This window comes from Mastomys coucha, unplaced genomic scaffold (assembly GCF_008632895.1).
Source record: "Mastomys coucha isolate ucsf_1 unplaced genomic scaffold, UCSF_Mcou_1 pScaffold13, whole genome shotgun sequence".
Classification (NCBI taxonomy): Eukaryota; Metazoa; Chordata; class Mammalia; order Rodentia; family Muridae; genus Mastomys; species Mastomys coucha.
In genome coordinates, this window is record NW_022196895.1 from 21,389,249 (window position 1) to 21,403,208 (window position 13,960).

A 13,960-nucleotide genomic window follows, 5' to 3' on the forward strand; every position below is an offset into this window, starting at 1 on the left:
GATCCTGTGATCCTGAGATTCTGGGTGTGTATGAATTCCTGGGAGACAAACTGTCTCTGAGATCCTGAGTTCCTGATGTGACCAAGCTCCCGGGATCCTTGGATCCTGGGATCTTGGGTGTCCTAGAGTGCCTAGGAGTGGAGCCTCCTCTGCGGGCTGTGGGACTGGCCCAAGGTAATCTGGTGTAGACTGGAATGAACCCACTCCACTGCTCAGGCGGGGTTCCTGAATTCCTGGATCCTGCTGGTCCTAGTTACTCCTGGTAATGTTGGAACAGATATTGTGTCCTCACCCCTGATCCTAAGATACTGGGTGTGCTAGAGCCCCTGGGAGTGGAGCCTCTTCTGGGGGCTGTGGGACAACTGCAAGTTTTTAAAGGAAAATTTATAAGATACAAGATATGAATTAACAAAGAAATAACAATTATAAGTAGGGGGGAAAAGGAATTCTGAAGTTAAAGAGCTAAGTAATACACTACGAATCTCACCAGTGGAATAGATCAAGCAGGAGGAAGATTTCGAAGGTTGAATACAGATCTCTGAAACAATCTCAAGCCAGAATAAGAAATGAACAAGAGTACAAACTATTACATAATGGGTATTGAGAAGAAGGGAGCAGCATAGAAAAATATGCAAGGAAATAATTACTGAAAATAATTGGCAACTAGAAAAAATGCCTAATCTTGTCTAGAAGTTCAAAGTCTTGCATAATTACTATCCAGTCTAGGAAGTTCAAGGGCCCTAATGCAGTGGCTCTCAACCTTCCTAATGCTGCAGCCCTTTAATACAGTGTCTCATGCTGCAGTGAGTTGTGCCCAACCATAAAATTATCTTCACTGCTACTACATATCTGTAATTTTGCTACTGTTAGGAATTTTAAGTTTTGGAGATAGAGGTTTGTCAAAGGGGTCATGGCCCCTTTGACAAGGGGTTGTTTGACAACCTCTGCCCTAATAGATGCTAGCAAGAAAAAAATTAAAGAACATGGAATAACCAAACTATCAAAATTAGAAAAAAATAATTTGAAGAAAATAAACACAATCATTTTTACTGGACTAAAGATGCACCCAGATTAGTTAGGAATAAATCAGAGTATGTATGTCAGTGTTTCTAGACAAGATTAATTGAGAGAGGAGACAATATCCCATACAATGATGTCCTACCAGTGAGAAATAAGAAAGACCTTCCTTTCACAGGAATTTCTCTTTTTCTGTTTCCTGGCCACCATGATATAAGCTGCTCTGTTTGCTACACCTTCCCTGCCATGATTGATTTAGATCTCCAAAATTGTAAGACAAACTTAATTTTTTTCTACCTATCTCAAACTAAAAATACATGCTTCAAGTTTCGGCTTTGGCTTCCATGCAATGAGCGGCTATGTGAAATGTGAGCTAAAATAAATCATTTCTTTCCTAAGTTGTTTTGGTCAGGGTTTTCTGCCAGAGCAATAGAATGGAAACTAGGAGAGTTAATAATCACTTTCATTAAAACACATCCAAGTTACAGAAAAAACAAAACAAAACAAAAATCAACAACCAAAACCAATTCTCCAAACCAATCAAATACCACCACCAGCAAAAACAAGGCAGAGCAGAAACACAAGAGAGAGAATGAGTGAGAGTAAACTATCATTAAGAGTAGATAACCAAGCTATAGGATGGGTAATAAGAGAAGATTAAAAAGTCACAGGCTCTAGGAAATTAGCATGAAAAAAATTAACAAAATGATAAAAATGTCTTTGTCAGCAGTAACCTGAAATGTAAAGGATTAAGGCTCCCTAATTAAAAGATACAGATTGGTTGAATGGATAGAAAAAAACAAAAACAAAAAACCAATGATATGCTGCCTGCTAGAAACTCAATTCACTAGACAGACCATAGAATCTTAAGTGCAAGTATAGAAGGTTTATGTGCTATGGTTTGGGTCTTGGCTGTCTCCCACAGGCTCATGGATTAGAGACTTGGGGAAGTGGTTGGTGGGACTTTTATAAAGGTGGGACCTAGTTGGAAGTCTTAGATCAGTGGGAGCATGCCCTTAAGGGGGATAGTGGATTTGAGCTTCCACGTTTCTGCTCTTTGTCTCCCAGTTGCTATGAAAGGAGCAGCCTTCTTCACTGCACACTCCAGCAACAATATACCACCTTTATAAAGGCCCAAAAGCAAATATCAAGAAACTAAAGACTGAAATCTCAAAAACTATGAGTCAAAATAAACATTTTGTCTTTCCAAATGATTTATCTCAGGTATTCATTATAGTAATGGAAAACAGATCACAATAGCATGCAAAAATAAATCAAAAGTGAGTAGGAGTAGTTATACTTGTATTAGGTAAAATAGACTTAAAATCAGAAACCATAAAGAGAGATGGTCATTATATAAATGAAAATGGGCCAACTCAACAAGAAGTACTAATTATAAATATATGTGCATAATATATATGACAAAATATTTAATAAAGACATTTAATTTAACAAAGGAACAGACTCTCAACCAACAACAGTCAGGTACTATTTTATCAATAGGTAACTTTTAGTGGTGAACAAGTCATTCATATAAATCAACAAAAAAAACAGAGTTAAACCTTATGGTTTAACCTTCATATCTTATGGATATAATAAACATTTACAGTTTCTCTCAAACTATTCCAATGTATTGAAAGAAGGCAACTTTCCAAATTAATTTACAAGGACAATACTACCCTGATTCGAAACACAGACAAGGAAATGATGTAACAGGGTGGTATTAAGAAATGGCAGTGGAAGAGGAGAGGCTGTAGTTAGCTAGTTGAAGAATAACTGAGAGGTGAAAGATGGAGCAATCATTTAGACCAGGGCTTGGTAAAGTACAGCACATAGGCACTCTGTGTCTGTCATGTCACTTTTTTGAGACAAGGTTTTTATGTAGCCCTAGGTATCCTGGAACTCATTCTACAGACCATGCTGGCCTCAGATTCATAAAGATCTGCCTGCTTTTGCCTCCTCAGTGGTGGGATTAAAGGCATGCAGCACAATGCTCCGCTGTCCCTTCTTTTTTATCTAAAAATCTTTCCTCAGTCATGCACTTGCATTTCAGTACTGTTGATGGCCGCTTTCAATGCTCCTACACCAGAACAGGAATGCCACAGAGACTACACTATCATTTGTTCCTTTAACAGAAAATACTTCCTGAACCCTGACTTAGACATGTTTTCTTGCTTTGCTTGCAAAGGAACAAATGACTAAACAGGTAGGTAGAAGGAGAAACAACCTGAACAGTTTGCTTTGTTTTATATAGGTTTCAAAGAAATTAGCAAGACCCTCTAAGGAAGCGGCCACTATACTGGAAAGGGAGGAACTGAGGCGTGAAGCAGAGGGGTAGGAGCTTGAGGAGCCGCAGGGGATTGCCACTTGTGTGGTAAAATGCTTACAACAGACACACTGCAAGACAACTTAGAATCTATGGTCATACTCTAAGTAAGGCTGAAAAGAAAAGTGATCTTTTGTCAAACTCTGAGCTGTAGTCCAATTATCAGCCCACTGCACTGGAGAGTAACCAATCATGAACTGTCAGGGACTCAGTAACCATTGCAATGTCACCAAGATGCTTAATAATAGTGTAACTCTTCTGGTACTGAGATGTCGTGAAAATTAAGAGACAGAGTTTTTCATTAGATCTGAACCATGAAAAGTTCTGTTAAGGAAAAGCATTAAGTCTGATTAAGCACCAGAGGAAAACTAGTTAGAATCAGCCACAGATCTGGTTAGTGGTTTCCTGCAACACTTACCATTTTTCTGTCTAACATTATGCATACTACTAGGCATCTTTTTTCCCCATGGTTGGACTTGTAATTTCTGTGGGGTGTGTGTGTGTGTGTGTGTGTGTGTGTGTGTGTGTATGTGTATGTGTGTGTGTGTATGTGTGTGTGCGTGCACATGCACGTGTACAGTATCACAGTGAATAACACCCACTGCCTCCAAAGGCTTACGGGGGCAGAGGAGACACTTCACTGGGAAAGTGGACTGGAACAAAAGGCAGCTGTGACCTGACATAAGAATAAGTTTCTTGTCCTAATCACTCCTTGCCAGGGGCATTTAAGTTGACTTTTCTTTGTTGGGAGATGAAAATTCGCCACAGAAACACTTACCTGTTCCCATGAAGAAATCATATGACGTTCAGCAGGCATCTTTTCTATTATGCTCACCTCTGTCACACCTGGGGAAGATTCTAGAAGTAAAACAGAGTATAAAGTTGTAATTGACTTGCTCACATTTTGTGCTTTATGTTGCTTAAATGTTGATGACTGTTCTATGGCTATCCAATCCTTCTGATGAGTGTTTACATACCCTGTGAGCAAAGGAAAGGGCTGGCTGAGCCCCAAAGCCCAGTACCGTAAACTCTGGAGGACACGGCATAACCCCAAGGAAGACCACCACCAGAACCTCTACAACCCTCTACATCTACCTAGTTGAACAATGTACAGAGATTCTAAGCTTTCAGTGATTTCACACTGGACTTCTTAGTAAATATCCAAGTATTTGGTTCTTACAGTTAAAAAGAATGAGGAGTAGCACCACTTTAACCTTCTATAAGAAATAAGATTTATCCAGGTGCATTGCTTTAATCCAGCACTCAGGAATTCAGAGGAAGGCAGGGAGATATCAGTGAGTTAGAGGCCAATATGGTCTACATGGCAAGTTCCAGGAGAGTCAGGACTACACAGAAAGTCTCACAAAACTAGAAAACAACAACAAAAAAGGAAGACTTGATTTCTAACATTTTTCTAAATATAATTCATCTCCTGAACATATCATTCTACTTGATGGAGTTCAGGATTTAAAAAGTAGTCTAAGCTAGGCATGGTGGTACCTATCTCTATTGGAAGTATTTGCCAGACTGAGGGAGTTCGATCTACCAGAAGTACAGGCTACACTATGTTAATGAGTTCCAGGAAAGCTTAGGCTGTATATCAAAACAGTGCCTAAATAAATAAATGCAAGACTGGGGTTGGGGAGAGGACACAGTAGGAGGATCCATAAAACAAAGGAAAACAAAACAAAACAAAACAAAACACTGCCAGCCAACTAGCAGAAAGATAAAAAGAAATGATTCAACCTTTTCCACTTTCACAGTGCCAAGTTAACATCCTTAATTTCAAACTGTAGGTCTCTAGAATTCTGAGTCCATGCTTCTGCTTATATATATATATATATATATATATATATATATATATATATAATTTTTTTTCTCAAGTTCTACCTCCACCACAAAAGCACTTTATTCTTGCTAGCAGTGATCTCTAATCTTCGTTGATACCATATCCTATGCAATGCAAGGTAAATACTACATGTTTACATTTTGAGCTGTACACTGGTTTTTAAATATGGAATCTAAGTATAATGTCAATAAAACTTTAATGACTTTTTGATTTACACACATATGTGTGTATGGTAGGCATGTGAAGCGCATGTAAGCTCAAGGTTGGCTTTAAAAGTCTTCCTAGATCACTTTCCACCTACCTTATTCATTGAAACCAAGTTTCTCAGTTGAAGCAAAGCTCTCTGATATGGGGGGGTATACCTAGCCATCTTGTGCCAAGGATCCCACTTCTACCTTCCAAGTGCTAGATTTATAGGTGGGCTGCCATGCCCATCTTAGAGTTATGCAGATCTGTAAACTCAAATTATGCTCTTCATGCTTGTACTACCCAACCATCTCTCCAGACCCTGAAATGTGGCATTCTTTTAATACAAGTTTATGTGGATGACTGATCCTATTATTATGCCAGGGCCCTTTCTATGGATCAAGAAAATTTCTCAAAGTTTTCAGAAAACTCAGACCTTGAAATACAGGAACAGATCAATGTAGGAACTAAGAATTCAGAACTTGACCAGTTCTAATCTTTATATAGTCACTAGATCAATAAAGAAAGATGAGTCTTAACTTTCCTCTGACTTCAGTAAGACAAAATACTACTGCTTTCTTTTGCAGAAGAAGCAAAAATTGAAGTGGTTTTGAAAAGCTAAAAATTGCTATAGAATTACAATTTTTTTCTACTTTTAATGTTCTAAGATATCAAAAGTATGGTGCTAAAACTGAAGAACATAGGTGAGTCTTTCTACCTCCCTGGAAGTTGGGAAGGAAGACACTGTCTGTCCCTTTGGTGGCATGTGTATAGTGATGTGCTGTAGCTATACCGATGGGGAGTCTGGTGTCTAAGGTTGCAAGAAGATACACAATTACTCACTGTTTACACTCCATGTACTCACTCAGCCTAAAGTTGAGTGGTATCAATTCCTTCTTTCTTTGCATGCTCATACCACTTCTCCCTAAAGGTAGTCTTTCCATCTTCTTGAATTTAGAGTTGGTTTTTCTACTGCCTCAACGAATAAAACCAATCAAGACAAGCTATGCCAGTTTTACACTTAAACTTTAAGACAACAGAGGGGCCCAAACTTTGCAGCCAGTCCCACAGCACTCAGAGGAAGCTCCACTCCCAGGCACTCTAACATGCTTAGGATCATAGGATCAGAGGTGAGGAGGACACAACATCTGCCCCAACACTGGGAGTAACTGGGACCAGCGGGACCCAGGCATGCAGGAACTCTGCCAGTCCGGTGACACTGGTTCCTGAGCAGACTTTGGGCACAAACTCTGCAGCAAGTCCCATAATACTCAGAGAAAGCTCTACTACCAGGCATTCTAAAGGGCTACCAGGCTCTTCCCCACATTCTTTTCTATTAATTTCAGTGTATCTGGTTTAATGTAGAGGTGCTTGATTAACTTGGACTTGAGCTTTGTACAAGGAGATAGGAATGGATTGATTTGCATTCTTCTACATGCTGACTGACAGTTGAGCCAGCATCATTTGTTGAAAATGCTGTCTTTTTTTTTTCCCAGTGGATGGTTTTAGCTCCTTTGTCAAAGATCAAGTAACCATAGGTGTGTGGGTTCATTTCTGGGTCTTCAACTCTATTTCATTGATCCACCTGCCTGTCACTGTACCAATACCATGCACTTTACAATCCACAAACTGAAAGAAACTCAAGAAGATGGAAGACCAAAGTGTGAATACTTCAATCCTTCTTAGAAGGGAGAAAAAATACCCATGGAAGGAGTTGCAGAGACATACTATGGAGCAGAGACTGAAAGAAGGACAACACAGAGACTGCTCCAACTGGGAATCCTTCTCATATTCAGTCACCAAACTCAGACACTATTGTGGATGCCAGCAAATACTGGCTGACAGGAGCCTGATATAGCTGTCTCCTGAGAGGCTCTGACAGTACCCGACTAATACAGAAGTAGAGACTCACAGCAATCCATTGGTCTGAGCACAGGGTCCCTAATGAAGGAGCTAGACAAGGATCCAAGGAGCTGAAGGGTTTGCAGCCTCTTAGAACAAACAACAATATGAACTAACTAGTCCCCTCAGAGCTCCCAGGGACTAAACCACCAACCAAAGAGTACACATGGTGGGACTCATGGCTCCAGCTGCATATGTAGCAGAAGATGGCCTAGTCAGTCATCAATGGGAGGAGAGGCCCATGGTCCTGTGAAGGTTCTATACAACAGTGTAGGGGAATGCCAGGGCCAGGAGGCAGGAGAGGGTGGGTTGGTGAGCAGGGGGAGGGGAGAGAGAATAGGGTTTTTTTTTCCAGAGGGGAATCAGGAAAGGGGAGAACATTTGAAATGCAAATAAGGAAAATATCTAATAAAAAAAAGTAGGAAAAAAAAAGATTGTTTGACCTGAGTCCACTCTGAAGATGAAAGATGAGTCTGAGATTAGTTTTCTGTTGGAAATTTCAATATATGTATTTTTAATGTTTCCTAGAAACTCTTTTTAAAATCTCATGATGTTTTAACACTATAGTGCCTCAGAATCAAGAATAAACATATACATATAAGCAAAAAAAAAAAAAAAAAAAAAAAAAAAAAAAAAAAAAAAAGAATTACAGGAGAACACAATTAAACAGGTGAAGGGAATGAACAAAACCATTCAGGATCTAAAACTGGAAATAGAAACAATAGAGAAATCACAAAGGGAGACAACCCTGGAGTTAGAAAACCTAGGAGAGAGATCAGGAGTCATCGGTGTAAGCATCACCAACAGAATACAAGAGATAGAAGACAGAATCTCAGGTGTAGAAGATATAGAAAACATTGTCACAATAGTCAAAGAAAACGCAAAAAGATCCTAACCCAAAACATCCAGGACACAATGAGAAGACCAAACCTAAGGATAGTAGGTATAGAAGAGAGTGAAGATTCCCAACTAAAAGAGCCAGTAAATATCTTCAGCAAAATTATAAAACACTTCCATAACCTAAAGAAAGAGATGCCCATGAACATACAAGAAGCCTACAGAACTCCAAATAGACTGGACCAAAAGAGAAACTCCTCCTGTCACATAATAGTCAAAACACCCAATGCATTAAATAAAGAAAGAATACTAAAAGCAGAAAGGGAGAAAGGTCAAGTAACATATAAAGGCAGGTCTATTAGAATTACAGCAGATTTCTCACCAAAGACTATGAAAGCTAGAAGCTCCTGGGCAGATGTCATACAGACCCTAAGAGAATACAAATGCCAGCCCAGGCTACTATACCCAGCAAAACTCTCAATTACCATAGATGGAGAAAACAAGATATTCTATGAGAAAACCAAATTTATACAATATCTTTCTACAAATCCAGCCCTACAAAGAATAATAAATGGAAAACACCAATATAAAGGTGTAAAACTACACCCTAGAAGAAGCAAGAAAGTAATTTTTCAACAAACCCACACAAAAATAATTCCACCTCTAACAACAAAAATAACAGGAAGTAAAAATTACTTTTCCTTAATATCTCTTAGTATGAAAATTAATATTACCAATATATCCTAATCAATTGAAATTCAAAAAAAATATGAGGAATTAGGAAATTTGTTGGCTGTCATCCAGTGGCCTAATTTGGTAATTTGAGAAATAGGTCCAATATTGTACAATCCATATACACTTTGTTTGTTTGTACCTGAGAGTGTCTTGCTGTGTACCACATAATGGTCTTGAATCATTCTTCTCCTATCTTAGCCTCTCTATTAGTAGGATTGTTTATTTGATGTTTTTACACTATACTATGATTTTCAGTATAGCTTACATATATCAAAATTATTTATACAGCCAAAAGAAACATAGACAATTAGTTTGGGAGGTAGCTTGTGAGAGAACAGCAAAGAGTGAGACTGAATACTTTACTTGATATTTATAATTACTGTATTAATTTTGAAGAAGAGGACTTTATAAGTTACTCTTTTTCTGAGATGAATGCTTTTCAACATCATCACAGCCAATGATCCAGTTTCTTACCCTCACCTAATGTCTGTGCTACCCTCCAAGCAGTACCATTGTTCATTGAAACAGTTAGTGAATGTCTTTATGGATAGACCATCTTAATACACACACCATTTATTAAATGAATGTGACCTGTTCTCTGTGGGCTGAGAATGAAGACAATCACTCAAGTCAAATAGCTTTGACCATAGCAGGAAATCTGTATCCAAAAATCGTGCCTACAGTTCATTCCTTGGCACAGCAGAACTGCCAACTCTTAGCTTAGCTACGATGGAGGTAAAATCCTTTGGTGATCTGAGGGTCATTGAAGTACAGCCTATTACAATGAACTCCAATGTCTAGAAAATGTTCTTATTTTGGGTTTGTAGCACAGTAAGAGCCAAGATTTTATTTTATTTTATTTAACTTTTATTGCATTATGATGAGAAAAGTTAAATGATTTTAATTTATCTGAATTTGTTAACATTTAAAAACATATTTTAAGTAAATAGAATTAAATGACATTCTTGTTTCCATTTTGTACCCCAACTCCTCCCAGAGACTCCCCTTCAATACCTACAATATCTTTTTTTGTCATATTCCTTAAAATTTATAAAATATTATAACAATAAGAATGAGTATTATAAAAGTTGTTTGATATAAAACAACAATTAATTTAACAGTGTTATATAGATGCTTGTCTAAAGAGCCAAGATTTTAAGCCAAGATTTTGAAAAACAAAACAAACACACAAAAGACTTTATCTATTTATGTTCATTTTAAAGGAAACTAATAGTGATAAATTATTTTAAAATATCATACAGTTAATATGTTTGGAGTTATTTAAAATTTATATTGAGAAAAACAAATTTTCATTATTGCTGTAGACAAGCATCTACATAAGACTGTTAAATTGATTGTTGTTTTATATCTAACAACTTTTATAATATTTATTTTTTATTGTTACAATATTTTATAAATTTTAAGAATATGATAAAATAAAAAAATGAAAGGTATGACAGGGGGGTCTCTGGGAGGAGTTGGGGTACAAAAGGGAAAGAAGGATGAGATGTAATTCTATTTACTTAAAACATTTTTAAATGTTAACAAATTCAGATAAATTGAAATTATCTTTTCTCATCATAATGCAATTAAACTTAAATCAATTAAAAAAAAAGATGACAAAATGTTCTCCTTTTCCTTTCTTTGAATCCAGAGCCACCATATAATAAACCAAAGCCATTCTTCTGATAACAGAAGCAAAAAAGAACATTGGGAATGGGCAATAGAACACCGCTCTTTGCCCTCATTCCCATGGAACACCCTGCTTTTCTCCTTCTAATGGACCTCCTCAGATCCCCCTCCTAGCTTATCCCTATGCCTAAGTGTGAACTCTTAATACCTAGAAGCACATTTTACCTGGAACCTCCAGTGGCCACAGCTATCAGGATCCCAGAAGATATTCCTAATAGGGAACACACAGTTACCACACTGTCCTAAAAACCAGAAAGGGAACAAAACATCCACCTGCAAAAGGACAAGACTAGATTTTCAGCATCTAGAATTACAACCTTTCAAAACCCAGATGGCCTAAAACACGGCCAATAACGGCCAGGACAATTTATGTCTCCAACAGAACCAAGCAATCCTGCCACAGCAGACCCCGAGTTCTGGAGCATAGCTGAAATACAAGAAAAAGACCTTAAAACAGCCTTTATGAATATTTCGGAGGTCCTTAAAGAGGAAATGCAGAAATCCCTTAAAGACATCTATGAAAACACAACAACGGAAGGAAATGACTAAAGGATTCAAGATCTGAGAGTGGAGATACAGCCAAAAAAGCAAGCCTAGTCTGTGGGAAATCCGTAAATGAAATATTTAGGAACATGATAGGGACCTCAGAAACAACAGAATACAAAAGATGGAAGAAAGAAGCTCCAGCATTGAAGAAACAATAGAAGAAATGAAAATGTTAAATTAAAAAAAAAATCCTGTCACAACACATTCAGAAAATTTGGGACACTATGAAAAGACCAATTCTAAGAATAATATGGATAGAGAAAGGAGAAGCAACCCAGGTAAAAGGTGTAAAGGACATTTTCAACATGATCATGGGAGAAAATGTAACTAACCTAAAGAAGAAGATGCCAAGATGCAAGAAGTATACAGAACACCAAATAGACTGGACCATAAAGGAAAATCCTCTAAGCACAAAATATTAAACATGTAGAATAAATAAGACTATTAAAAGCTATGGTAGAAAAAGACCAAATAATATATAAAGGTAGACCTTTATTAATCGAATAACACCTGACTTCTCAATGGAGACTCTTAAAAGCTAGAAGGGCCTGGACAGCTGTATTGCAAACTCTACGAGACTTGCCCAGACTACTATACTCAGCAAAACTTACAATATCAATAGTGGAGAACACGAGATAGTCCACTATAGGAAGAATGCGCTGGCCTCTGCATAAATGCCAGGGGCCATGGAGACACAAAGGCAACTCCTGCAGGAGGACCTAATTGAATACGGCCTAAGACACCAAGGATTGCTGACACAGACAATGCCAGCCAAACAGGAATTGCTGCTTGGAGATCTTGCATGGAACTAATGGAATGGGAGTGGAGGGTATAAAGGGCGCTCCCCCCCCCCCCCCCCCCCCCCCCCCGTCCCCTGTGGATTACTAAATGAGCTTGTGGCAGTGTTCACTTGAGCTTGCTGCAGTGTTCCCACCTGCTGCAGGAATCTGTGCCTTTGCTTCTGCACCACCTCATCTCCAACCCCCAAGGGCAAGTAGGATCGGGTAGTGGGTGGCCCAGGGCACAGGCAGCATTCCTTGATAAAACCAAATTTAAACAATATCTGTCACTGGGCAGTGGTGGCGCATGCCTTTAATCTCAGTACTTGGGAGGCAGAGGCAGGTGTATTTCTGAGTTCAAGGCTAGGCTGGTCTACAGAGTGAGTTCCAGGACAGACAGGGCTATGCAGGGAAACTCTGTCTCAAAAAACCAAAAACCAACAACAACAACAACAACAACAACAACAACAACAACAACAACACCCAGTATCTGTCTATAAATCTATCCCCACAGAAGGCACTAGAAGGAAAACTGCAACCTAAAGGGGCCAACTGTCTACTGCTCTAGTTGGCATTGTAAACCTGAGAGAGCAGGGCATAAAAATGGGGCAGACTAAAGTCTCATACAATAGACAACTTTATTCAGAGCATCAGACAATGTATACTCTGAAGTTAAGAAAAGTCACCTGAGTAAAGTTTACAGTTATAAGGACAAGCCACATGTGGCACAGGCATGCTTTTCCATAGGGGCATATACACAAATAACCAAATGCCAGTTGTAAGTAATCTGAAGGAAGACTCATTGCTATCTGCTACACTTGGAAAGGGCATGAAAGCACATTCTAAGAATGTCCCATGCTACAGAGGTACAGGGACTACAAGATTCTTGTTTACTTGGAGTTTTCTCACGAGGTCTGAGAAACCTCATACAGCTTCATTCATAAACTGTGTTCCAACAGTTAACTACACACAAGAAAATACAGGGAATATATAACCCCAGACCAACAAATCAAGAGGGGAAACCACACATGTGCGAGCATGCTCAAGAGCAAACACAACATAACAATAAAACAACAGGAATCAGCAAACACTGCTTATTCTCTCTTATTATTAACCATTTCCCCAGTAAAAGGACAGAGATTAATTGACTGGGTATGAAAACAGGATCCATCATTCTGCAGCATCCAGGAAACACACCTTAACATTAAGAACGGTCATCACTTCAGGGTAAAAGGATGGAAAAAGTTGTTACAAGCAAATGAACCTAAAATCCAAGTTGGTGTAGCCATTTTAATATCTGACAAAACTGATGGCAAAAATGTAGGTGCAAAAGGGAAGGCAGCCCCAGAAGGGTCTAGGGCAGCAAAGATAAAATATAGATTTAGTAAGTATTAACTCAGGAAGGAGAAAGTGTGCTAGCTCTGGGGAGGTTTGGAAGTGCCCAGCCATTGAGCTAGTTAAGGCATATTAAAAATAAACCAAGTCTTTTACTTGTGAATCCAGGGCTTTTGGGCAGGTGCATAAGAGGTATGTGTACCCAGAGGGAGCATAGAGTGGACTTTAATAATTTACCACTACAAGGAAACTCAAGTGGCGGAGAAACTCTGAAATATTCAACATGCTTATATGTGAATATCAGCTACGATATATAAACCCATAGAAGTTAGGCACAGAGATTTCTTTAGGAAAGGGAAATGCAAATCAAAACTACTTAAAAATTTCAACTTTTATCAGTTAAAATGGCTAACATCAATAAAACAAGTGACAGCTCATGCTGGTGAGGGTGTAGAATAAGGGGAACATTCATCCATTTCTAGTGGGAGTAAAAACTTGTACAGCCACTATGGAAATCAGTATAGTAGTTCCTCAGGAAGATGAGAATCTATCTACCTCAAGAGCTGGCTATGCCACTTTTGGGCATCTACCAAAGGACCCTTTATCCTATCACAGAGACACTTGCTCAACCATGTTCATTGCTACTTTATTAATAGCAGCCAGAAATTGGGAACAACCAAGATGTCCCTCAACAGAATGGATAAAGAAAATGTGGTATATTCCACAGTGGAACATTATTCAGCTGTTTATAAAAAA

The 13,960-nt window shown here is 38.4% G+C and overlaps 1 protein-coding gene across 1 annotated transcript in view; it reads right to left on the reverse strand.

The window, feature by feature from the left end:
* The window catches only part of Tpgs2 (tubulin polyglutamylase complex subunit 2), a 42,276-nt gene that overhangs the window by 23,144 nt on the left and 5,172 nt on the right, over positions 1–13,960 (reverse strand). Inside the window, exon 2 of the mRNA XM_031366363.1 lies at positions 4,122–4,201. Coding sequence (XP_031222223.1) covers positions 4,122–4,201 — 80 coding nt within the window. The remainder of the gene's footprint in view (positions 1–4,121; positions 4,202–13,960) is intronic.